General features: G+C 42.1%; 1 protein-coding gene across 1 annotated transcript in view; it reads right to left on the bottom strand.

Annotated features, from left to right (window-relative positions):
- Positions 1-278: 278 nt before the first annotated feature.
- The window catches only part of LOC132828997 (procathepsin L-like), a 29,412-nt gene continuing 3,892 nt past the window's right edge, over positions 279-25,798 (bottom strand). The window contains exons 3-8 of the mRNA XM_060846255.1: positions 24,713-24,835; positions 19,359-19,511; positions 13,771-13,986; positions 13,493-13,658; positions 4,687-4,792; positions 279-757 (exon numbers count right to left, since the gene is read on the bottom strand). Coding sequence (XP_060702238.1) covers positions 637-757; positions 4,687-4,792; positions 13,493-13,658; positions 13,771-13,986; positions 19,359-19,511; positions 24,713-24,835 — 885 coding nt within the window. The 3' untranslated portion in view covers positions 279-636. The remainder of the gene's footprint in view (positions 758-4,686; positions 4,793-13,492; positions 13,659-13,770; positions 13,987-19,358; positions 19,512-24,712; positions 24,836-25,798) is intronic.

Genomic DNA, 25,798 nt, shown 5'->3' with positions numbered 1-25,798 from the left:
ATGGATGTAGATGCACAACGACATTAGAACAGGCAAATGTTTAAAGCGAAGGTTGTGAGGTTGTTGAGTGCAACAAATTCTGGGTTTGGCATGTTAACGTTCCAGAAGTGGTTAGCTGGTGGGTTGAATGAAATGGGATGTAGGAATATGGAAGAAGTTGGATGAAATTAGAACTACTCCTCTTATGGAATGTAAGTAACACAGTCTGCTTTACTGAAAAACTACTTGTTGAATTTCCTGTGCAATCCAATATTTAAGAAAAAACCAAGACCCACAAATTGATTGCTGTCACACTTTATATCCAATGCTTTACACAAATAACATCTTCAGGCCATTACCTGAATGTTAGACAATGTAGTCATTCCCTGTTACTGTGCACAACGGGCAATGGCCTTGCTGTTTATCTTACTATTCAAGCACATGCATTTATTATGTTTCATTTATTGAAAACAGATTTTCACTCTCTTTATCTGTGACTACTCTTCATAATGTACTTCATTAATCAAAGCATTTTGGAACATCCAGACGTGATTAAAGCAGCATTATCAATGCAGAGATGCAGCAAGACAGATACTCATCAAGATTAGACAGAAAATCAGCAGCACCAGGCAAGCAATTGATTCCTTTTGGTTGGTGTTAGCGTTGGCACTTTGAGATTTCCATCTCAGGGTAAAGTGCCAACCGAGCGATTCCACAGTGATTGCCCCTGTCCTTGGCAATTTTGATATAGCCTTTCATGCCCCAGTCTGTTCCATGACTAAAATGTAAGAGAGAACTATGTTAAATTTCCACTCAAACACACCTTTAAACAGAACATTTAACTAACTGAACGTTTCAACATCAGATTACTGTTTTCCCAAAGACCAAAGCTGGACTCGCACTCAGTGCATCACTCGAGTGTCTGCCTGGGCCTTGTTGTTCTCATTGTGACACAATGTTCAGAAGAAGCAGCTCAGGGTTGGAGCAGGTAGATGCTTATACACCCTGGTTGCTATTGTAAACGGTGGCAAAGATTAATAACTTAAATTCATTTTTCTCAATCATTTACCCTCCTGTTTTTTGCCCAAGTTCCATGCTGACAAGGAAACAAGAATATCATCCAAATCAGTGATGAAGTAATTGTGATTTTTCATTGAGATGTCATCACCTTCATTGAGATGTACAAGACACCTTGAAGATTGTGAAGGGCAAAAATAATTTAGACTTTCTAAAGTAGGGTGCATTGATCAGTTGAGCTCTACTTTCTGGTTTCAATGTCTGTAGGTGGTGAGGAAACAGTGCAAAATAATTAGTTGGAATTGGATATTAAGCGTATAGAGACTAAGTCGAAGAGTGTGATACTGGAAAAGCATAGCCGGTTGGGCAGCATCGGAGGAGCAGAAGAATCGACATTCCTGATGAAGGGCTGATGCTTGAAACGTTGATTCTCCTGCCCCTCAGATGCTGCCTGGTTTTCCAGCACCACACTCTGACTCTGGTCTCCAGCATCTACAGTCCTCACTTTCTCCTACAGAGACGAAGACTGAGTTTTGATGGCTGAACGGAAATGCGAGGAGGAAGAACTTGTAACAAAGTCGTCATTTCTGATATCAGGATGTGAAGAACCAAGTTTGATACTGAATCAGATTTCCCAAACCTACTTTCACAGAGGCAGCCTGTTGGATTGAGTAGAATTGGCTTTTAATTTGGGTAGACCTCACCTTCCTCCAATTGGAATATCAAACGGAGATCTATTGAGCCATATATTCTCTCTTCAGTCATTAAAGCAATGGGACAAGGAAGTCCCACTGAAATCCATCGAGATTTGATATCACATTTCAATGAATTGCAAAAAACCATCGATTGGTACCTTAAAAGGGCTCTCTTCGTGCTCACTGACACTGAGCCTCCCTGAATGCGGAGACATAAGGCTCACAGTACTGCTGTCTGATTTAGCGTACATACACACACACACACACACAACCAGCAGATTGTCAGGGTTGTCAGCAGTCTCAGTCTGGAAGCTGACAGCTTTCAGTCAGTGGGGGGGGGGTGTCTCTGCATGAAACCTCAGGGTAACCTCTGACACCAGTTCAGGGACTTGGACATGGTCAGCTGCTTGGGATGGTCACAGAAGGATCTTCTCTTTATAATGAGATAAGGAAGACAGCGTTCCCTTAAATTTTCTTTCCATCTACATGGGCCTTTGAGGTCCAAGTGCAGTAGTAATCTTGGGAATCAAAAGGGAAACACATCTTCCCTCCCCTTCACTATCAGCATTCCACTGGAACCAATCCCCCCTCTCCATCACTCCTAGCCCTTCTGTATCACACTCTCCCCTGCCCTGGCACATTCCCATGCCATCACTGAAGGTATAACATTGTCTTTTTACCTACTCCCTGTTCAAGGCCCCAAACACACCTTCCAGATGAAGCAGCAATTCACTTGTACTTCTTCCAATCTACCCGACCGTGTTCACTGTTCACGATATGGTTTGCTCAGCATTGGTCAAACTAAATGTAGACTGGGTGAATGCTTTGCAGAACACTTCCACCTTTAAGGTGATCTTGATCTCCCTGCTTCTTGCCATTTGAATATATTATCCTGTTCCTGAACCAATTCTTGATCTCAGGCCTGTGACAGTGTTCCACTGAAGCTCAAGGCCAGCGTCATTTTCCACTTTACAGCCTTCAGGACTCAACATTGGATTCATCAGCTTCAAGGTGTGAACACTGACCTCCATTTTCATTAGACCACCTCTGCACCACTTCCCTCCCCCTATCACCAACCCCCATGTCTTGTTTGCTCTCAACAGGATTGACCTATTTTCTTCAATTCACACCTCTCATTAGCCACCTATTTTGTATCTCAATCCCCCCTTTTCCAGCATCAGTAATGCTTTTATCTTTTGTTTTATGCATCTTTACAATCCATTCCACTCATTTTCTCACTCTGTCAACAATTAAAAAGAGTGACAAAGTCATGTACTCGAAATGTGAGACTATTTCTTTCTCTGAGGGAGCCAGTGGCTGTTACAGCCTGGGTTGGTTTGGATAAGAGCTGGAAGTTCAATGGATGGTTTAGCCAGAGGTGGGGAACTTTTCATGTTGGAAGGCTGCATTATGTTAGTTGTAATCTAATAAGACCTCATCCGAGAAATTTCAATTATATATTCTTCAAAATTCACATTATTTTGTAAAGACCTAACTACTATGTACTAACCAACTAAAAAAAAATGTGAATTCTAAAGTTAACTAACATTTTAATGACTTTGTAGCGACTGCTTTTTGTAGGAAAGCATTTGAATATTTGTTTGCAGCGTGGAGGTCTGCAGTTTTAGCTGATCTTCCAGATGGGTATCTGTCATTTGTGACCTTAAAGGCGTCTTGATTTTGGTTAAGTAGGAGAATCAGATTCGCAGCAATAAGTGGTTGAAAAGCAAGAAAGCATTTCTCGTGCGTGTCACTGAAGACATGTGCATTGTATTGGAAAGCCATGTGTACTGTTGTCATAAGTTGATAAACACTGGCATGCTGGATACCCACAGGGACTCGCCAACCAGCCTCGGGTGGTAGTGGTGCCAGCCAGGCGGGGAAGATAATGTACATTCTAGAGTCACATTATAACTAAATCATGAGCATAGCAGGTGTCGAAATAGCCCTTATGACTTACCAATTTTTTAATTGTGGTGGTCAGTCTGTGAGGATTATTTCATTGAATTTTCTTTTACTCTCTGGTATTTTAAACACATTCATTTTAAGATTAAAATAAAAATAATAAAGGATGAAAAAACATATTATTAAAAAGTAAAATATTTGCTCTGCAAAATTTGGATTCATTCAAAAGGCCACACACAATGGCCGGAGAAGGCCTCATGCTGCCTTAAGGCCGCAGGTTCCCCACCCCTGGTTTAGGGCAAGAGGGGAAGTCACAAATCCTGGAGTGGAGCAGAAAAATGAGGAAGCAAGGTAACAACACACACTGTGCAGTCCTGGTGCTAACCCACACTGAAAACATTAAACTCCAAAACCAGTACAGATATGATTCCTCCCTATGAACCATTTATTAGGCTACAGGTGGAACACTGAGTGCAGTTCTGCTCACCACACCATCAGAGGGATGTGATTGCACTGGAAAAGGTGCAGAGGAGATTCACCAGGATGGGGCCTGGGATGGAAAGCCTCAGTTATGAGGAGAGACTGGGTTTGTTTTCCTTGGAGCGAAGGAGGCTGACGGGAGATTTGATTGAGATATAGAAAATTATGACAGACACAGACAGGGCAGATTGTGAGAATCTTTTCCTCATGGCAGACATTTCTAAGACCAGATAGCAAAATGTTTAAGGAATAGGTAGTTTAGGGGATATCTGTAAAAAGAAAAGGCTGAAATATAGAATTTGCTGATTGATAGGGAGCTTGTGACAGGAACTTATAATATTTAAGAAACATCTGGATACGCACTCAAAATGCTGGGGCAAAGTCGGCTACAGACCAAGAGCAGGTAAATGGGATCAGTGTAGTTTGGTGTGTGGTGGTCAGTGTACACATGGAGGGCCAAAGGACCCGCTCCTATGCTGCATGATTCTATAAACCTTTCTATGACTCAATGAGATACAATATTTAAAAAGAAAAATGTAATTGTAGATAAGTTAAACACAGTGAGAATTAATACACATTTATGTGTTTCTGAATATTTTTGTGGATTTACCTGTTTTTAACAATCCAATAATTCCCCTGTTTATCGTCTTGATATCCAACCACTAGCATTGCATGATTAAGATTTGTGCTGCTGCAGTTTGGCTCATAATAAATACCTGCAAAGAGTACAAATATATTATCTGTGCAAGAAATTAATTTTAAACACGTTTCAGAAGATTCTCGGGATTGGAAGTCACAGAGTAACTGATAAGATAACAATCAAATAGAACATTCTGATTTCCTAATTGAAGTTGAATTAAATTGACTGTGGCTAACTCGACTGATCCTTTTTCGGATTTGTCAGTAATTAGTCAGGAAAAGGGCCTGCAACTCTGGTTGTGGCTAAGATTGGCAACTTTGCTAGGAGTTTCATCAGATGATATCCTTTTGTTTATACCTAACACCTCTTACCACTGGCTTCATATGTTTGCAAAATCCCTTAGGTTTACTTATTGCTGGGCCCCTTGCTGAGATATTTGTATCATTGATAGACACTGGTGATGTACCAGGCAACTGGCAGTTGGCTAACATGGTGCCACTACAAAAGAAAGGTGGTAAGGAAAAGCCAGGGAACTATGGACTGGTGAGTCTGATATCAGTGGTGACCAAGTTGTTGGAGTTAATCCTGGGGGAAAGGATTTACGTGTATTTAGAAAGGCAAGTACTGATTAGGTATAGGCAGCACAACCTTGTGCATGGGAAATCATGTCTCACAAATTTAATTGAGTTTTTTGAAGAAGTAAGAAAGATGATTAATAAGAGTAGAACGGTGGACATGATCTATATCGACTTCAGTAAGGCATTCAACAAGGTTCCCCATAGGAGACTGGTTAGCAAGGTTAGATCTCAAGGAATACAGGGAGAACTAGCCATTTGGATACAAAACTGGTTCCAAGGTAGAAGCAGTGGGTGGTGGTCGGAGGTTGCCTTACAGACTGGAGGCTTGTGACCAGTGGAGTGCCACATGGATTGGATCTGGATCCACTACTTTTCATCATTTATATCAATGATTTGGATGTGAACATAGGAGGTATACTTAGTAAGTGTGGGATATAGGTAAAGTGGTGTTACTTCTGCAATCATATTTACTTATGCAAGGTAAATGAATCATGCCAGTGTATAATTGTTTCAGCCAACAAGAATGAAAACTATGTGAAGGAAATACATAATTGTTTTTGTATTAGCTAAAATGTGCATGCAAGAATGAGATGTGCCTGTAAAGAATGATAGATGTTACAGACAAATAGATAAGGTGCTGTGAGGGGAGGGGGTTAAGCTAGTCACGCCTGTACAAACAGGAGTTATAAGCATCTGTTTCCCGCTTCTGCAAAAACAAGAACCAACCACAATCAAGAATTCATGAGGTCATAAGGTCATAACACGTAAGGGAGGATATACCTAACAATGGCCCACAGCAGGATGTGGTCAAATGGCCTTGTGAGGCCAGAACTAAGCATTTTGTCACAGACAAGGCTGGATAAGGCAAGGGATAAACAAGAGTAATGGGCGCTCCTCTTAGAGAGATGGGAGATGTAAACAGGGGAGGGGCAATGGGATGAAAGAATAGGAACCAAATTACATAAATGTTGTGCACTAGTTGAATTCAGTGTGTGTGTGTGTCCTGCCTTGTGGACAGAGGACACCACGCCCTCTTGCAAGAGTAAAATAAATGACACTACTGATTCAGATCTTGTCTCGGACTGAAATTGTTGAAGTGAGTGAGCTTTGTTTCTCACAATTGGGGGCTTGTCTGGGATATTCTTCATTGCTGGTGGGGGGGGGGGGGGGTGGTGGCTGGCCCTGGACACTGAGAAGACGCGTCCTTGGGCGACTGGTACGAATCCCACAAGAGAGACATCTGAATCAGACAGTGAAAGGAGGTTGATAGGAAATACGGCAAAAAGGGGCCAGGCAACTCTGTACACAGATCAAGGTAAGAAAATTGACTTTTAAGTACTGCCTTGATGGCTGGGATTGAGTTTAGTCGTTAATAAGGGACTAACGAAGGAACTCAATATGGGCTGTGCCGTGGGTAAGGAAAAAGCCTCCAGGAGAACAAAAGAAGAAAAAGGCAATGGAAATGGAGGCGGGGTCCCTTACAACATACCTCCAGAAAGTCTGTTGGGCAGGATGTTGTGGATTGGAAAAATAATACTTGTACAAGGGAAAAAAATGATTAAATATTGTTGCTTTGTATGGACTAAGGAATCCATTCTTTGTCCCACCATCTTCTGGCCAAAGTACAGGTCAGACGAAGACTGGGTTTGTAAATATCTGAATTTATATGTCAATGAGAAACAGCCTTACAGTCAGGAGGAATCAGATTATGCTTCAAGTCGGAAGGGCTAGTGGCTGAAGGGCTACTGAGGGTACACTTTGTAACTAAGTCATGGCCAGACATCCAGAAAAATATTCAAAAGATAGAGGGATGAAGCAAGGAGCACTCAGACGTGTTGTTTCGGGAAGCTCAGGAAGTGACTTTGAGATATGGTGTGTGTGAGAGAGAGAGAACGAAAAGAGCTGTTCAGCTGGTAGAAAGTTTAATCCTTTGTGATTTGGTTTGAATGCACATTTGTTTGTTGATGATTGAATGTTTGTGCTTTATTCCCTAGAGCTTGAGTTCCAGGACAGTTTTGAATCTGATTTTTATTATGGAAACTTAACATGATTTATTTTAAGGTTAAGGATTCTATAGTGATTATGAAAATAAAATGATAACTCCTTTTCTTTTTACAGGTCATGACTGACTCACTATCAGTTTCTAATTAATCTTTTTTATCCTTACATAACAGCAATTTATGGAGGACAGTTGAAGTTTCAGTTCAACATTAGATTGTAGTAAAAACAAAATCCTATGGTTAATATCTGTGACCTTGGATTCGGCCATTGTTCATGCATTAGAAGTTTTTTTTAACTTGAATAGACAAATTCTTTTAAGGCAGCTCCGATTATTTCACGACCTATAGCATTGTAATTGAGCAATGATTGGTCAGGACTACTTAAAAAAATAATTTTGGATTTAAATTAAGGGACTAAAACTGGGTAATTATAGTGGATTTCAAAGTTGGGAACTGTATGCATTTTACATTTTAAATATTGAATACTGAATAAATGAATTTATAATATATAAATATATATTTACAAGTTAGGAACAGGCTTTAAAATTAGTCAAGCATAAATTGATGAATTGGTATTTGAAGTTATGGGGAGCAAGAAATATTGCAATATTTCTTTTAAAAACTTCTCAAGGTCTAAATAAAACATTGGGTGATGAAGAACGGCCATTAGGTGGCCCTAAGGCTGTTCGGTTGGTTAAATCAGGTCAGCAATTGATCTGGCAACGTAACCTGAGAAGTAGAAACAAAAGGCAAAAATAATGATAGCCCACGGCTGAGGAGATAATAAAGAAAAGGACAAAACTAAAAGGAGAAAGAAACCAGAATGGTCAGGGAGGAGATGTTAGGGGGTCTGGTGGACAGGAACAAGGATCGAAGTGGAAATCCCCACAGGCAGGATGTTATTACTGTGAAAGGACGGGTCACTTTAAGAGAGAGTGTCCAGATTTGAAAAAGGAAGTAAAGACAGTACCGTTTATGAACCTTGATGAAAAAAAGAGGTGTCAGGAGTTCTTGCCCCCGGGGACCCACCAGGAACCCTTGATAAATATAAAGGTGGGACTTTATAAAGAGGACGTAGTTTTCCTAGTCGATACAGGGGCAGCAAGGTCATCCTTCAAGTTTAAGCCCAAGGCAGGGAGAACAAAAGAGTTAATTGGATTGTGGTGATAGTTTTGTGATGGGAGGCACGAAGACTGTTTTGCGCTCATGACAAAATACTGCCACCAAATTGGGATTGAATTAACTGCAAATGGTGCTATGAAGTCTATTGAGGTTCTTAAAAATGAATGTGCTCGAGCAAAACAATCACAGAAACAGAATGAGAAAGCACAAGTGACTGGTAAACAAACAGAACTGCGCAATTACAGTTTTAAAAATGTTTTGGTCATTTGTTGCATTTCCACCCTGAATTACAGATAATGATTTTTATATTTCTACAATATATAATTAATAATTAATATTTATAATATATCAATTGTGCTAGCCTAAATCAATATTAATTGGCAGGATCCTTTCACACATTCTCAGTGACCTGTCATATTGATTCATGGTTAATTTAAAACATGACTGCATTAATTAATGGAAAACTACATTACTGGTTGATGAGGTAACGAAAGAAGCAGCCCTGTATCCACAGGAAGCAGTGGTTTATTCCCGAATACCTACTATCCCAGGTCCTCGGGAAGTTCCTATCTCTGGCCACTGCCAATCCCAGAAACTAAAAATTTGTGCTTAAAGAAGTATATACTGGGCTAGTCCTCCTCTTTCTTCAGGAAACAGGGTTTATTGGCACAGACTCTGCCCCGCTGTTCATCCGATTCAACCGGGAGATTGGGTCTTAGTAAAACCATGGACAGGGACTAAATTGAAGCTGGACTGGGAAGGGCCATACCAGGCTCTTTTGACTACCGAAACGGCAATAAGGACGGCGGGGAAAGGCTGGACTCACTACACTCTGATCAAAGGGCCAGTGGACCCTCCAGCTGAGGAAGAAGTCTGGACAGCCGAATCAACGCAAGACCCGCTGAAACTCAGGTTAAAGAGACTTTGAGTAACCAATTATACAGTGGCGACGCGAGCGCGGGATTATTTCTGTAGAATTGTATATTAAGTCTTTTGGTGCTTCAACATGATTTTTAGAATGCTGGGGATGCTTAAGGTTATGATACAAGCTCTCTTAATATCGGGATTTTGTCAAACATTATTTTCATATGTGTTATTAACAGTTCCTGAGTCTGATAATCCGCAAGTAATAGACCTGATGCATGTAGCTTAGTAAATTGTGGGAATGTGGATGATCAGAGACAGGATGGCAGCTCAGAGATACATCTTAAGTCCTTTGGGGATGGTACTTGGCATAATGGTCTTGTCACAGTACACCTTCCGACCAGCTCTTGATTGTCCTGATAAAGAGTGTAACCCAATATACTTAACAATAAAGAAAACCACATGGGGGGGGGGGGAACCTATGAGATACATTAGATGAAACATTTGGGATAGAAATGAAAGCAAATGGGAAGGATTTCTTGGGCTGTTGTTTTCGAATTAGCATAGAACAGGGAAAATGGGCAGAACTACTGGATAATAAGGTACAACCTTTCACCCCTCCCAATGATCCTAAAGTACTAAAAATTATAGAGGTAAAGGACTTGAAACAGACCATTGAAATAGAAACTGGGTAGGGGGATGCAAATGTCTGGGTTGAATGGGTAAAGTATACTGTAAAAAATCTGAACAAGAGCAATTGCTATGCATGTGCCCCCAGTAGGCCAGTGGCCCAGGTGGTTCCCTTTCCGCTTGGTTGGAAGCGAGACAGGAAGGGCATGAAACGTATGATAGCCGTGTACCAGGATCAGGCTGCATGGAATGATAGGAACTGTGCCTCCCTATCTCTGACGTTCCCTCCCTTGGAGAAGAAAGACTTAAAAGCACCCATTACGTTTTCAGCTGCAGTTGGAAATCACACGTCGTGTGTGCATAGACGAGGTACAAATCGGTCTAGGGATTTGGGGGAGCTGAAATTGTGTACAGACATTAAGAAAGTCACCGAAACGGACAAGGGAGGGAACTACTCAGCACTAAAGGTTCCCCGAGCGGATCTGTGGTAATACTGTGGAGGCAAAATATTGAGACCCACCCTACCTCCGGATTGGAGAGGGATATGTGCAATTGGCAACTCCATTTACCCTGGCATTTGTGAAGGAAAAGATAGTAGAGAAAAATGGAAGGAGTAAGAGATCACTGTTAGACACCTCTTTCGATGGCAGGATTTATCTAGACTCCTATAGGAGTCCCTGGGGGTGGGGGGGGTGGTACCTGATGAGTTCAAGGTTCACAACCAGATTGCAGCAGGCTTTGAGTCAGCTCTCTTCTGGTGGGTAACAATTAATAAAAATGTAGATTGGATAAATTCCATTTTTTTAAATCAACAGTGGTTCATAAATTATACAAGAGATGTGCGGTTAAAGGAATATCAAAACAACTTGATGCGACAAGTAGGATGGCATGGCAAAACAGAATGGCCCTTGATATAATTCTAGCAAAAAAAGGGTGTGTGTGTGTGATGTTAGAAAGAAGCTGTTGTACCTTTATTCCTAAAAGCACTGTGCCTGATGGTTCAATTACTTGGGCCCTAAGGGGATTGACTACCTTAGCAGAGGAACTGGCTGAGACGTCAGGAGTAGACACATCTCTCACAGGATGGCTTGAATCATGCTTTGGAAAATTGAAAGGGGTGGTGGTTTCCATCCTTACTTCTCTGAGAGTAGTAGCAGGGGTATTGGTAGCTATTGGCTGTTGTATCACACCCTGTATACGAGAGCTAACCCCGAGACTGATTGTGACGACCTTAATGAAACAAATGCCCCTAAAGAGCACTCGGAGCGAAGGGCTCTCCCTGTTAAACAATGAAGGAATAAGTGACCTCAGGGAGATTTCCAAAATAAATGAAATTTTGGGTAAGATGCTCATCAATTTGGAAGTGACATCAGAAAAATGCAGAAGGTAACAAATGATAATTAAAGAAAAAGGGGAAATTATGGGATACAGGTAAAGTAGTGTTACTTCTGCAATCATATTTACTTATGCAAGGTAAATGAACTCGCACCAGTGTATAATTGTTTCAGCCAAAAGCTGAGTCAACAAGAATCGAAACGATGTGAAGGAAATACATAATTGTTTTTGTATTAGCTAAAATGTACATGCAAGAATGAAATGTGCCTGCAAACAATGGTAGATATTACAGACAAATAGATAAGATGCTGTGAGGGGAGGGGGTTAAGCTAGATACGCCTGTACAAACAATAGGTATAAACATTTGTTTCCCACTTTTACAGAAACACAGGAACAAACCCCAATTAAAGGGGTCTTAAGGATCAGTATGGTAGGGGAGGCACAGATGGAGGGAGTAGATAATGGTAAGGAAAGGATATGCCTAACAATAATCCACAGCAGCATGAGGTCAAACGGCCTTGTGAGGCCAGAAATTAGCATTTTGTCACAGACAAAGCCGGATAAGGCAAGAGATAAACAGGAGTGATGGGTATCGGTCTTAGGGAAGTCGAAGATGTAAACAGGGGAGGAGTAATGAAAAACAAAGAAACCAAATTATATAAATATCGAGTATTGATTGAATTCGGTGTGTGTGTCCCTTGCCTTGTAGACAGTGGACATCACACCCTCTTGCAAGAGTAAAATAAAAGACACTACTGATTCAGATTTTGTCTCGGACTGAAATTATTGAAGTGTGTGAGCTTAGTCTTTCTTTGGCAATTCTATTTCCCTCTTCATTTTCTCTCTCAACCTGTTATATTTGGCCTCCTGGCTTTGATTAAGAATGTAATCTGACATGCAACACAGATAGCGTCTCTTTCTATTTCACCATATTTATACCTTTATTCATAAAGCTCAGGATTATGATGTGTTTAACAACTCTTTTTTTAACTTGTCTGCCATCTTCGAAATTAATGGATAAACACCTTAAGACTCTATTTTTTTATGCTCTTCAAAACAGTTTTATTTTGTCGACACAGTCTATCCTCATTCTTCGAAAGAAAATGCATTTTGTGTATTTTGTTTCATCTGCCTGGTGTCTCCATTTCATTTTAACTCATTTCCTCTTTAAGTTTTACGGACTCCAGAACTTTAGTCGCTGTTCATGGATAGAATGAATCAACAAAAGATAAACTTCGATGTAGAAAGAATCAGCAATAAATCTGTCTGGAATAAACTATTAAAGGACAAGGACAAACTCATAAATGAGTTCATCATGTCTTGGAAAGGAGGGAGTCACGATTATTTCGACAAAACTGCTTTGGTGCCTGCTTGAGAAACTGGATGCTTTATGTCACAAGGGCAACTGATTGTCATGCAGAAGGATTGAAGGAGTTAACTACAGGAAAGCTGTGTCTTCGAACAGACAGTTAATGTCAAATGTAACAAGGAACAAAGAAGCTACTTCTGATAATAAGGCAAGCTGCAGACTTGCAGTAATTTGGATGAAAGGACGTTTAAAGAAAAATCGTCCACAGAGATTGAAGGACGAAAATGTGTGAAAGAATCAAATTCCAGAACTCCACCTTAGTGACCTTTGAAGAACAACACTGTACAAGGATCAATCCCTGAGCACTTCCAGAGACAGACACTTTTAGTTGGAATCCGGGCCAGATTCCACCATTAATCAGATAGTCACCAAGTCAGGTTGTGAGGATTAACTTGCTTACTTGAGGGGTCTTATCTTGGTTGCTACATGGAATAAACATTAAATCATTGTTTCATTAAATGATTGTCTGCAGGATTTCCTAATAAGTAGCTCAATTAAAGGCAACTTGTGACGACTTACCAACAACAAGCCATTTTTTTGGATTGTTCACTGCATTTCAAGTCATCTTCAAATTGAAGCCACATCATGAATGTAGACTGAAAGCATCAGAGCTCTTAGCATTGAATCATGGGAAGTCCCACTGAATATTTCACCAATTGGGTGGAGCAAAAGAGAGATTTGTGTTTTGAATGACACGGGCATTCTGGGTTTTGATAAGAAAAACTGTATTTCCAACACATTCCCATGAACTTTTGTCCTGCTTTTACTAAGTGGTTAAAACGATGATGGCAAATATCTTCTAAATGGATAGCACATTGAATATGAAAAATCTTTACTTTTGAACATTATTCCAAACGTGAATGAATTTTGTTTCTTACCGCCTTCATAATTTTGGAAAGATTTGTGATCTGCATCGATAGCAACAGAAATGGGTCCAACCTGAGCCACTGCTTCAGCGAGTTGATGCTCAGAATTTTGTTGAATGCGTTTCACACACGCACAACGGGTGACAATATCACTTCTGTTAAAGTGGCATTCACCGTCCTAAGGTATATTAAAAACAAAACATTCACACCTCAATATTTAATTTAAAAAGAGACAACTAAGTAAGTAATCATATGCTTCCGAAAAAAGGATGAATTAATTTAAAGCTTACCTTTTCTGTGTAGGGATAGGAACGTTCTGAATTAATACCATTTTGTTTTACATACTCCAAAGCAGTTTGTACATGTCCACCACAACAGTTACAGTTTTTCCAATCACAGTCAACCAAGTTCTGCTCACTCAGAGAAATCAGCTTTCCTGTTCTCTTAAAAAGCTGTCCTTCAAGTGATCCAGTTGCACTGAAAGCCCAGCATGAGCCACATTGTCCCTGAACAATGACAGAGAGTAGACAAACATTTGTGTTATCATCTACATGGAAACGTATAATGTATTTAACCTGTTGGAAGCTCTAATCCAGACAGGCTTCTTAACCCTCACATGAGGGGCACTTGTAAACCACACATTTAATTGATCTTATCCAACAAAGTGCTTCAGGGTTTTTCTCTGTCAAACTACAAGCTGTTACCAATACTGTAATAAACCTGTGTTACGACCTGCTACTAGAATGAGCTTTTTCATTAGACCATTCTCACATTAAAAACTTTTTATTGCGTACATTTCAAAGATGGGACTGTGCCAAGGTAACAGTAAAGTTGTCCTAGTCTTATCAGACCATGGGGCTGCTCCCTTGTTAGAGAGAGATGGTTTAATCTGAGTGTGACCAGGCCTCAGGCAAGGGGAGACATAGAGAGGAGAATACTTCATAGTAACCTCAGCTAATGCTGAAGTGAACCCAAGCTGTTAATATTATTCGGCATTGCAAACCAGCTGTCCAGCCAACTGCGCTAACCAATCCCCTTCTGCCAAAGATTGCTCAGGTGTCAAGTTTGTGCAGAGGGTCCTTTGTCTTATAATTGTTCCACTTTAGTCAGAGACTGAAATAAGAGGGAAATCCTCACCACAGTAAAAGGAAGGAAAGTTTCAATCAGCTGTAACCAGAACAGAGGTTATATAATTCTCCCATGTGACACACTTTGCACTGTGACCTTGCAGTCCACAGACATAAAAAAAGACCAACAGATGAGATGGCAATTTCGGAACAGAGTGTTATTTGAGCTTAATGTGCTGCAAGAGGCACAAACGGGGTCATTTATCTCATACCAATGGATAAGTGTCAGAAGTGTTAGTATAGAAACTATCTTGTGAACTAAAGTGATTCACCCAGGAGCACAGTCATGAGAACAAAACCCCTGGCTCCTGAACAATTTAACCAACTTTGGATGGCCATGTTTTAGTCTGGGGAAAACTTGTTCAGTAACAGTCTGTAAAACTCTACTCACCTGTTAATGTGGCAGTCGGAAAAAACTAGACTTCTATTAACATTAGTAACTGTAGGTGTCTCTCTCTCTCTCTACAGCAAACCAGACCCCGTGCTCAGCTAAGTCAATTTCTGTGTCAATCTTTCTCAAACGTGGCTTCCAGTAGAAATCCTACATTCAGGTGAAAAGTGGCCCAAATATATTGCTGCGTCTCCATCCACTAGGAAGTGGGACTCGGCAAGATCACCCAACAGACAGGAACCTTCACTGGTCACAGACTTTCTGGGGTCAGCCACAAATCACAAGAATTAAAGCACATAGACTTGATTTTAAGTTATTCTTAATTGTAATGTTTTCCCATGCTCTCTAACTATTTGAAATAAACAGAACCTGATGGAAACACTCAGCAAGTCTGGCAGTACCTATGAAGCGAGAAAGAATTAGCATGGAGCATTTAGGAGGCAGAACATTTTAGTTTCTGGGAAATGTTATTGATCTAAAGTGCTAACTGCCCTGTAGCTGCTGGGTGATGTGTGGAATGGTTTTGATTTTTAAACAATTTTCAGTGAAGATTTTCAGCATCCATGGTATTTAGCTTCTGTTACAACATTTAGTTTTGAGCTGTGCAAGAGGGAGGAGTCAATAAGCAAAGAAAATCTTATAACAGTGCTCCAACAAGAGGATCAGACCCAAACAGGATTCGACTTGTCCTTCATTAATCGTGCGTGTCAAACTTTTTCTAGGGCGGCACGGTGGCACAGTGGTTAGCACTGCTGCCTCACAGCGCCAGAGACCCAGGTTCAATTCCCGACTCAGGCGACTGACTGTGTGGAGTTTGCACGTTCTCCCCGTGTCTGCGTGGGTTTCCTCCGGGTGCTCCGGTTTCCTCCCACAGTCCAAAGATGTGCGGGTCAGGTGAATTGGCCATGCTAAATTGCCCGTAGTGTTAGGTAAGGGGTAAATGTAGGGGTATGGGTGGGTTGCGCTTCGGCGGGTCGGTGTGGACTTGTTGGGCCGAAGGGCCTGTTTCCACACTGTAAGTAATCTAAAACTGACAGCTCGAGTATACCTCCGTTACTCTTCTTGCTTCGAATTCTGGATTAGTGGTGCTGGAAGAGCACAGCAGCACCACTAATCCAGAATCTGGTTTTCGAGCATCTGCAGTCATTGTTTTTACCTCGTTGCTTCGAATTCTGCTCAGACATTTTAATGTATTGGTTTGTGAATACCAGCCTGGGGCCCACAGATCTGACTGCAACAATTGCAGATCTTCTTCCTGGCCACCAGATGGCACCACATTCCATTTCTACACACACCCTTGTGACACTGTACAAAGTTAAAAATCACACAACTCCAGGTTATCGTCCAACAGGTTTAATTGGAAGCACACTAGCTTTCGGAGCAACGCTCCATCATTAGGTGATAGTGGTGGACTCAATCATAACACACAGAATTTATAGCAAAGATTTACAGTGTGATGTAACTGAAATTATACATTGAAAAATTGATTGTTAAGTCTTTCATCTGTTTGAATACCATAATAGTTTCACTTCTTTCATGTGTAAATCATGAAACCTTCTTTTAAAAGTTGCATTCTCAGGTTAGCTGTTAACAATGGGTGATAGCTAGACAATATGGTGAAGGTGTTAGCCCCCTCTGTCTCAGTTCTCTGTCCAAGCCATGATGTTTAGATTGATTCTAATCTAAAAAGTGAGGTAACAGAGTTTTACATGAATTCATGCAGTTTTGAGCAAAGTCCAATGTAAGCCTGCAAGCACAAATTCACCCCACAAAATATATGTGTGCATGTGAGTCTTTGTCTGTGTGTGTGACTGTCTGGTTTGGGGGTTGTGAGTGTGAGAAAGTATATGTGTGTGTGTAGTGAGTGTAGAGTGTCTTAAGTCTGTGAGAGGGTGCATATGTGAGTGTGGGAGTGTGTGTGTCTGTAAGAGTGTGTGTGGGTGTCTGTGTGCGCGTCTGTGTATATGTGTCCGTGTGTATGTGTGTGTATAGGAGTGCCTGTATGTGTGTGTGTGTGAGTGAGTGTGTGTGTGTGTGTGTGTAGGAGTGTCTATTTGTGTGTATAGTGCAATGATGGTCACCTGTAGTGTGACATGAACCCAAGGTCCCGGTTGAGGCCCTCCCTATGAGTAACGAACTTAGCTATCAGCCTCTGCTCAGCCACCTTTCACTGCTGCCTGTCCCGAAGTCCACCTTGGAGGATGGTCACCCAAAGGTCCGAGGTCAAATGTCCTATAGCACTGAAGTGTTCCCCTTGTACATGGCAGACACTCATTTGACTCAGCCAACGTTGTCTATCTTATACTTTGCAGGCGAGGATGCCCTGAGGCATGATACATTGGGGAAACCGAGCAAAGGCTACGATATCGGATGAATGGGCACTGCACAACAATCAACAGACAGGAGGGTTCCCTGCCAGTTGGGGAACACTTCAGTGGTCCAGGACATTCGAACTCGGACCTTTGGGTGACCATCCTCTAAGGTGGACTTCGGGACAGGCAGCAGAGGAAAGTGGCCGAGCAGAGGCTGAGAGCTAAACTCGGTACCCATAGGGAGGGCCTCAACCGGGACCTTGGGTTCATGTCACATTACAGGTGACCACCATTGCACTCTATATACACACACACACGCAGACACGCACGCAGACGCACACACAGACACCATTCCCACACTCACACATGCACCCCCTCACAGACTTAAGACACTCTACACTCACTACACACACACATACACTTTCTCACACTCACAACACCCAAACCAGACACAGTCTCTCACACACACACAGACAAAGACCCACATGCACACATATATTTTGTGGGGTGAATTTGTGCTTGCAGGTTTACATTGGACTTTGTTCAAAAACTGCAAGCATTCATGTAAAACTCTGTTATCTCACTTTTTAGATTAGAATCAATCTAAACATCATGGCATAGACAGAGAACACAGGGGGCTAACACCTTCGACATATTGTCGAGCTATCACCCAGCTAACCTGACAATGCAACTTTTAAAAAAAAGGTTTTGTGATTTACACATGAAAGAAGTGAAAGTATTATGGTATTCAAACAGACAAAAGACTTTAACAGACAATCAATTTTTCAATGTACAATTTCACTTACATCACACTGTAAATTTTTCCTATAAATTCTGTGTGTTAGGATTGAGCCCTCCACAACTACCTGATGAAGGAGCGGCGCTCCGAAAGCAATGTGTGCTTCCAATCAAACCTGTTGGACTATAACCTGGTGTTGTGTGATTTTTAACTTTGTACACCCCAGTCCAACACCGGCATCTCCAAATTGTGACATTGGGGTCTGGTGGTTGGGGCTGGGAGGACAGGGCCTTTCTGATTGCTTACCATGCTCGCAGAAGATTGTCGGAAACCTCAGAGAAACAACAGAAATGATTTGTTTAAATTCATCTTCAGGACCTCTGTTAATATTTTACATACATCAGGGAGAGATCAGGAATGTTACTGAAGTTCATACTGTCTCAGTTAAATAATACTACCCTTTATTTCACAACCCTAATTGCCAGAGGGTCTGGAGGCAGATGTAGGTCAGACCAGTTATGGATGTAAATATTTATCATCACCCTTTCACATGCCCCTTTACTTTAGACCAGCCTTGTCTAATACTGTGGCCCACCAAAGGGTTCTGTCTGGTCCAAACACAGGAAGTACAAGTGGATGACTCTGAAGAGATGCTTCTGCAATCAGAGGCCACGTCCCTCCCATGGTTGATCAGGACAGGTTCATTAGTGAGTGTGTAAAAGAGAGTATGTGTTAGTTTGAAACAGTGCACGCATAAGGCAAGGTAATTGGGGGCATGTGAGTGTGAGGGTGAGTGTGAGGGTGAGTGTGTATGTATGAGAGAGAGGGACAGTGTGGCTGTGTGAGTAAGAAATAGTGTATTGTGTGAGTTTTGTGAGGGAGAGCGTGGATGAGGGAATGAGGAAATAAGGGAGGGTGAGTGAGGGTTCACAGTGGGACTAGAAGAGAGTGATTGTGAGCAGGAGAGGGAGAGAATGTCCACATGAATGGGAGAAGGAGGGGATTTCTGATCCCTGGGACACAGCGAGTTATCCCTTAACTCCTATCCTAACCTTCTCCTCCTTTTCCAAACCCAAATATATGTCTACAATACACATCTGAGATAGAAAGAACATTGGAATTTGTCTCCCTCCATGTAAAAAAGGTTTGGAACTGCCTTACTCAATTTACCACATTGAAGTTTCTAGCCTTTTATTGGTTTATTTACACATTTCCATGCCATTGTTTTCCATGTTGAGCTAATAATATAAATTGGGGATTTTCTACATGGGCCTTGAGTAAGGTTTGTATGAAGTCTGTCTAATCTCACCTGGTCCTTCACTTCAGTAACAAAACCCTTTGTTCTCCAGTCAACTCTCTGAGGCAATTTAACATGATTTGCTGCTGCAAAGAGTTCACACGCTGTGTGATCAATCTTCTTTTCTTTAAATCCATTGAAACGCTGACTGAACTCCTCCGTGGTCTAGAAAATCAAGACAAAAGGTCATTAATTGATTACAAGTATCAGAAATCGTGGAATAATCGTAGGTTTCAGATGGGAAGATGTCCCACAAGATTTATATGAATGATTTGAAATCTAAAATTGGAAGTACAAATTCCAAATTTGCTGATCACACCAAACTGGATGAATTGGCTTATATTCATGTAGCGTGCAATATGATATAATTAACCATTAACAAACTTACAAATTGAGCATCCACCTGGCACATTCATTTCTGTACGGGTCAGTGTGAGCCGGTGCATTTTGGTAGGAAAAAGTTAAAGTTTGGAATGAGCTGCCAGAGGAAGTGGTGGAGGCTGGTACAATTGTAACATCTAAAAGGTATCTGGATGGGTATATGAATAGGAAGGGTTTTAGAGGGATAGGAGCGAAGTGCTGGCAAATGGGACTAGATTAGGCTGGGATATCTGGTTAGCATAGACAAGTTGGACCGAAGGGTCTGTTTCTGTGCTGTACATCTGTGTGACTCTCTGACACAGATTGCTGAGAGAATGAGGTCCTTGCTTGTGTTCCTGGGTTGGGTGCACAGTGGGAGGAGGAATCCCAGGTCCACCGACTGGTCCTATACAAATGACCACCCTGTCGAACTGAGAGGAGGAGACCTTTATTCGGCTAGAGGCAGCGAATCGTTGCCACAGAGGCTATGGATCCAAGTCATTGAATGTATTTAAGACAGAGATAAATTATTGATTAGTAAGGGGATCAATGGGTGCAGAGAGTAGGCAGGAGAACGGGAGTGGGAAACTATCAGGAGAAAGTGAGGACTGCAGATGATGGAGAATCAGAGTCAAAAAGTGTGGTGCTGGAAAAACACAGCAGGTCAGGCAGCATCCAAGGAGCAGGAGAGTCTAAGTTTCAAGCATAAGCCTTGCAGCACGAATGTAGGGGGTAAGAGGGCTGAGAGATAAATAGGGGCATGGAGGTGGGGCTGGGAGAAAGGTGGTGATCAGTGGATGCAGGTAGGAGATGATTTTGACAGGTTTTTGGAGATATTGGAGTAGATAGGTAGGAAGGAAGATGGACAGGTAAGACAGTTCAAGAGGGCGGTGCTGATCTGGAGGGTTGGATCTGGGATAAGGTGGGGTGAAGGGAGATTTGGAAACCAGTGAAGTCAATGTTTAAATATTAGCAAATAGAAACCAGCAACCCATTCGAAGTAATTAAAGACTTAACAGCAAGCGAGGTAGAAGATGAGGTGTTCTCCTTCCAGTCAGCGGTTGGAAGGAGATGATGGGAGGAGGAGGCCAGGACTTGGTGGTTTGGGGTGTGGGGGTGTTGCAGTGGTCAGCCACAGGGCAGTGGGGGTATTTGGTGTGTGTGACCCGGAGATTTCCCTGAAACATTCCGTGCGTTGCCGCGTGGAGCTAACCAGGAAGTCACGGAGGGAATGGTCTCTGTGGAAAGCAGACGGGGTGGGGAGGGAAATATATTATTGGTGGTGGGATCAGACTGAAGGTGGCAAAAATGACAGAGGATTATGTGCTGAATCCAGAGACTCATGAGGTGGAATGTGAGGACAGGAGGACTTTATCTTCATTGTGGTTGGAGAGATGTGGCTCAAGGGTGGATGTTCAGGAAGTGGAGGAGATGCATGGAGGGCATTGTTGATCATTTGGAAGGGGAAAGTGTGGTCCTTGAAACAAGAGGACACCTGGAATGTCCTGGAATGGAATTGTTCCTCCTGGGAGCAGGTGCGACGGAGCAGAGGAATTGGGAGTAAGGGATCATATTTTTAAGGGGGAATTGGAGTGGGAGGAAGTGTAGTCCAGGGAGCTGTGGGTGTTGTTGGTTTTGAAAGAGATTGAAACGATCAGCCAGGATTGAATGATGGAGCAGACTCAATGGACTGAATGGCCTAATCATTCACTAGCAATTTGATAAATAAGGAGCTGATGTTTTTGTAGTGGCTTGGCACAGTGGTTCAGTGGTTAGCACTGCGGCCTCACTGCTCCAGGGACCTGGGTCTGACTCCAGCCTCAAGCGACTGTTTGTGTGGAGTTTGCACATTCTCCCCGTTTCTGCGTGGGTTTCTTCCGAGTGCTCTGGTTTCCTCCCAAAGCCGAAAGATGTGCAGCTCAGATGAATTGGCCAAGCTACATTGCCCATAGTTTTCAGGGATATGTAGGTGAGGTGCATTGGTCAGGTGTAAATCTAGGATAATAGGGTAGGGGGGAATGGGTCTGGGTGGGTTACTCTTCAGAGGGTCGATGTGGAATTGTGGGATGGAAGGGACTGTTTCCACACTCTAGGGATTCTAGGATTTAAATCTTATGTTCTGAGGGTCGATTGGAGAAAGGAAAGGAAAGGGAATAGTTGCTCAGGCTAGAAGAGGGGACTGAGGAACATTAAATTGTAAATGATTGGGGATTAAATGTCTGTTGTGGTTTCTGTATGTTAACTTTTAAAGACGATTATGGATCCTACATTTCCTATGGGTAAATATGATGTGGAGGTGTTGGTGGTGAACTGGGGGGGACAACATTAAATAAAATCATACAACACCAGGTTGTATTCCAACGGGTTTTTTTGGAAGTGCAATTTTTTGGAGCTGTTCCTTTGTCAGGTAGCTAGTGGGGCAGGATCATTAGACACAGGAATTGTTGTAAAAGATCACAGTGTCACACAACCAATGCGATGTATTGAACAAACCTAGCTTGCTGTTAAGTCTTTAATTACTTCGAATGGGTTGCTGGTTTCTATTCGCTAATATTCAAATCCCAGAACTTCTTTCGCATCGCATTCTGAGATAATTAAGGTTTTATCAAAAAAGGTGACATCTCAGCTCTGACAATGCATTAAAGGTGTGCAGTTAACATCTGTCTGTATTCCAACCTTGAATCAGACTGGTTGTATTTCCAAAATCGGAATTTACAAAATGCCACATGGACTGATATTGTGTGTTTTTTGAACAAAACAATGTCTGCAAATACAAATCTGCAAATGCAAATTCACCTTATAGACCTATCTGTGCGTCTGCTTGTGTGGGAGAGAGAGAGAATGTGTGCGTGTGAGAGTGTGTGTGCTTGGGTGTGTTTATGCTTGATAGAGTGTGTGCACAAGTGTAGCAGAGTCAATGCTTGTGAGAGGCTGCAGGAAAGGATGCCCTGAGGCTTGGTACATTGGAAAAACCAGGCAGACGCAATGACAACGGATGAATGGTCACCGTGCAACAATCACCAGACAGGGATGTTCCCTCCCAGTCGGGGAACACTTCAGTGGTCAGGGACATTCGATCTTGGATCTTCGGATTACCATTCTCCAAGGTGGACTTTGGGATATGCAACAAAGCAGAATTGTCAAGCAGAGGCTGATAGCCAAGTTCGGTACCATGAGGATAGCCTCAACCAGGACCTTGTGTTCATGTCGCACTACGGGTGACCCCACTAAATGAGACCCTCTCAGACACACACTCATACACAAGCACACACATACACACACACATTCTACACACTCACACACTGATGCAGAGCCTCTCTCATACACACTCTCTCTCACACTCATGTGCACACCCTTTCACAGTCATAAACTCCATCATATTCACACACACATACCAAGAACATACACACACACACACACACTCTCTCTCTCTCTCTCCCAGATACAGACACACTCTCCATTCTTTTTCCCTTACACACACACACACACACACACTCTCAGATAAGTCTATGGGTGAATTTGCATTTGCAGATTTGTATTTGCAGGTACATTCTATTTTGTTCACAAAGCACACAATCTGTAGGCAGTCAGCTCATGTGAAATTTTATTAATTCCTACTTTGGAAATATAACCAGTCTGACTCAAGGTTAGAATACAGACATACTATAACCTCACACCTTTAATGCATTGTCTGAGCTGAGATGTCATTTTTTTAAAACAAAACCTTAAGTTAACTCAAGAATGTGACTTGAAAGAAGTTCTGGGATTTACATATAAATGAATCGAAACCAGCAACCCTTTCAAAGTGATTAAAGACTTAACAGCAAACCAGCTTTGTTCAATACATCGCACCAGTTGTGTGATACTTTGATCTTTTACTTTGTGTCTTGTGATCCTGTCTCACTAGTTACCTGATGAAGGAGTAGCACTCCGAAAATTAGAATAGATTACTTACAGTGTGGAAACAGGCCCTTCGGCCCAACAAGTCCACACTGACCCGCCGAAGCGCAACCCACCCTTGCCCTACATTTACCCCTTACCTAACACTACGGGCAATTTAGCACGGCCAATTCACCTGACCTGCACATCTTTGGACTGTGGGAGGAAACCGGAGCACCCGGAGGAAACCCACGCAGACACGGGGAGAACGTGCAAACTCCACACAGTCAGTCGCCTGAGGCGGGAATTGACCTGGGTCTCTTCCAAATAAACCTGTTGGACTATAACCTGGTGTTGTGTGATTTTTAACTGTATTCATTATCCATGTGGCTCTCCATATGTTCTGTTGCTGTAAAATAAATTGAACATTTCATTTCAGACAAAGTATGTTTTTCCTGTTCAGGAAATACCAGTAAATTAAACCCTGGTCCTACTCTGACAACTGCTCTCACTGGGTCAGAGCTCGATATATCTTAACTTTACCAGGGCCAGTAGATGGCTACATCCAAATGTGAAGGGAAAGCTGACATTATCTTCTGAGATTGTGATCTCGTGTTTTCACTGAGTTAGCAAAGAAGGCAAAAAATATTAGAATACAGGCTTTCAAGACTAGGGACACATTTTTAGGGTATGAGGAGAGAAATTTAAAAAAGACATGGGGACAAATATTTTACATTGAGGGCGGTTCGCGTGTGGAATGAACTTCCTGAGGAAGTGGCGGATGTGGGCACAGTTACAACATTTTAAAGACATTTGGATAAGGACATGAACAGGAAAGGTTTGGAGGGATAGGAGCCAACAGTAGGCAGGACTTGTTTGAGATTATGTTCAGCATGGACTGGTTGGACCGAAGGGTCTGTTTCTGTGCTGTATGACTTGATGATGTTTCTGTAACAGCATCAGACTCGGAATAAATACACATGAGAAGGGGCACAGTGAGTGTAGGATAAAAGGGTGGAGCTGACAGCTAGTGGCTTTCAGTGATACAAACTAGTTAAACCATATATCAAGGTGAAGTGTTTGTTCAGTGACCAGTCACGACAGATCCCAAACATATTTATACTCACCAGATCTCCAAACTGGTTCAATCCCACAGTGAATGTGTGCTTTCCCATTGCATACTCCATGTTGTGCCGTTCAATGTATCTCACATTGTCCTCCCACAATGCTCTTCTGTAGACCTCCTCAGCCTGGAAAAAAGGTTACATCAAGTCAGTTGAAGACCCAGCTGTTACTGTCAGTGTGAGTACAAAGACAGTGCTACATCTGAACACTGACCATGAACTGATGGGCTCCAGCTCACAGGCAGTAAAGATTATTCAGACACAAACAATCACGATTCAGGTAGATGCAGATGGCTGGAACACGGGCGATGAATCAATTACCTCAAAATTAAAATTATGCCCATCAACAGTGAAGTTACATCGAGTTCTCCATATGTAGGTTATGGAAATCCAAGGAACATCATTTTTACAGCAATTTTTTACAATAATTGTTTAGTATTGATGAAAAGTAGTCTAACTTTCAGAACAAAGAACAAGAATAAAGAACGAAGACCAATGTAGCACAGGAACAGGCCCTTCAGCCATCCAAGCCTGCACCGACACACTTTACCCTTCCATACTAAAACTGTCTTCACTTATAGGATCTGTATCCCTCAATTCCCTTCCTATTCATGTATTCGTCCAGGTTTCTGGAAAGCTGCTGTTGTGTACGCTTCCACCACCTCCACTGGCAACGCATTCCACTCACACTCTTTGTGCAACCATCTTGCTTCGCGCATCTCTTTTAAACATCCCCCTCAGACTGTGAACCTGCGTTCCCTAGTAATTAACACCCCCCACCCTCCCCAATTCTGGGATAAAGCCTCATACTTTCATTCTATTCATGCCATTCACAGTCTTGTAACTTCTGTCAGGTTTCCCTTCAACGTCCTGCATTCCAGTGAAAACAAACCCAATCAAGTCAACCTTTCTTCACAGCTAAAATGCCAGCCAACATCCTGGTAAACCTTTCCTTTACCCTGTCCAAAGAATTCTGATTCTTCTGGTAGGGTGGTGACCAGAACTGATATTACATCTGTACAGAGGAGCTGTGCAGATTAGAAGATGTGTTATCTAGATTGGAAATCAACTATCCAACACTGTAATAGG

The sequence above is a fragment of the Hemiscyllium ocellatum genome, chromosome 28 (genome assembly GCF_020745735.1).
Source record: "Hemiscyllium ocellatum isolate sHemOce1 chromosome 28, sHemOce1.pat.X.cur, whole genome shotgun sequence".
Taxonomy (NCBI): domain Eukaryota; kingdom Metazoa; phylum Chordata; class Chondrichthyes; order Orectolobiformes; family Hemiscylliidae; genus Hemiscyllium; species Hemiscyllium ocellatum.
The sequence above is the reverse complement of the archived record's forward strand: the minus strand, read 5'-3'. Positions and strand labels throughout refer to the sequence as shown.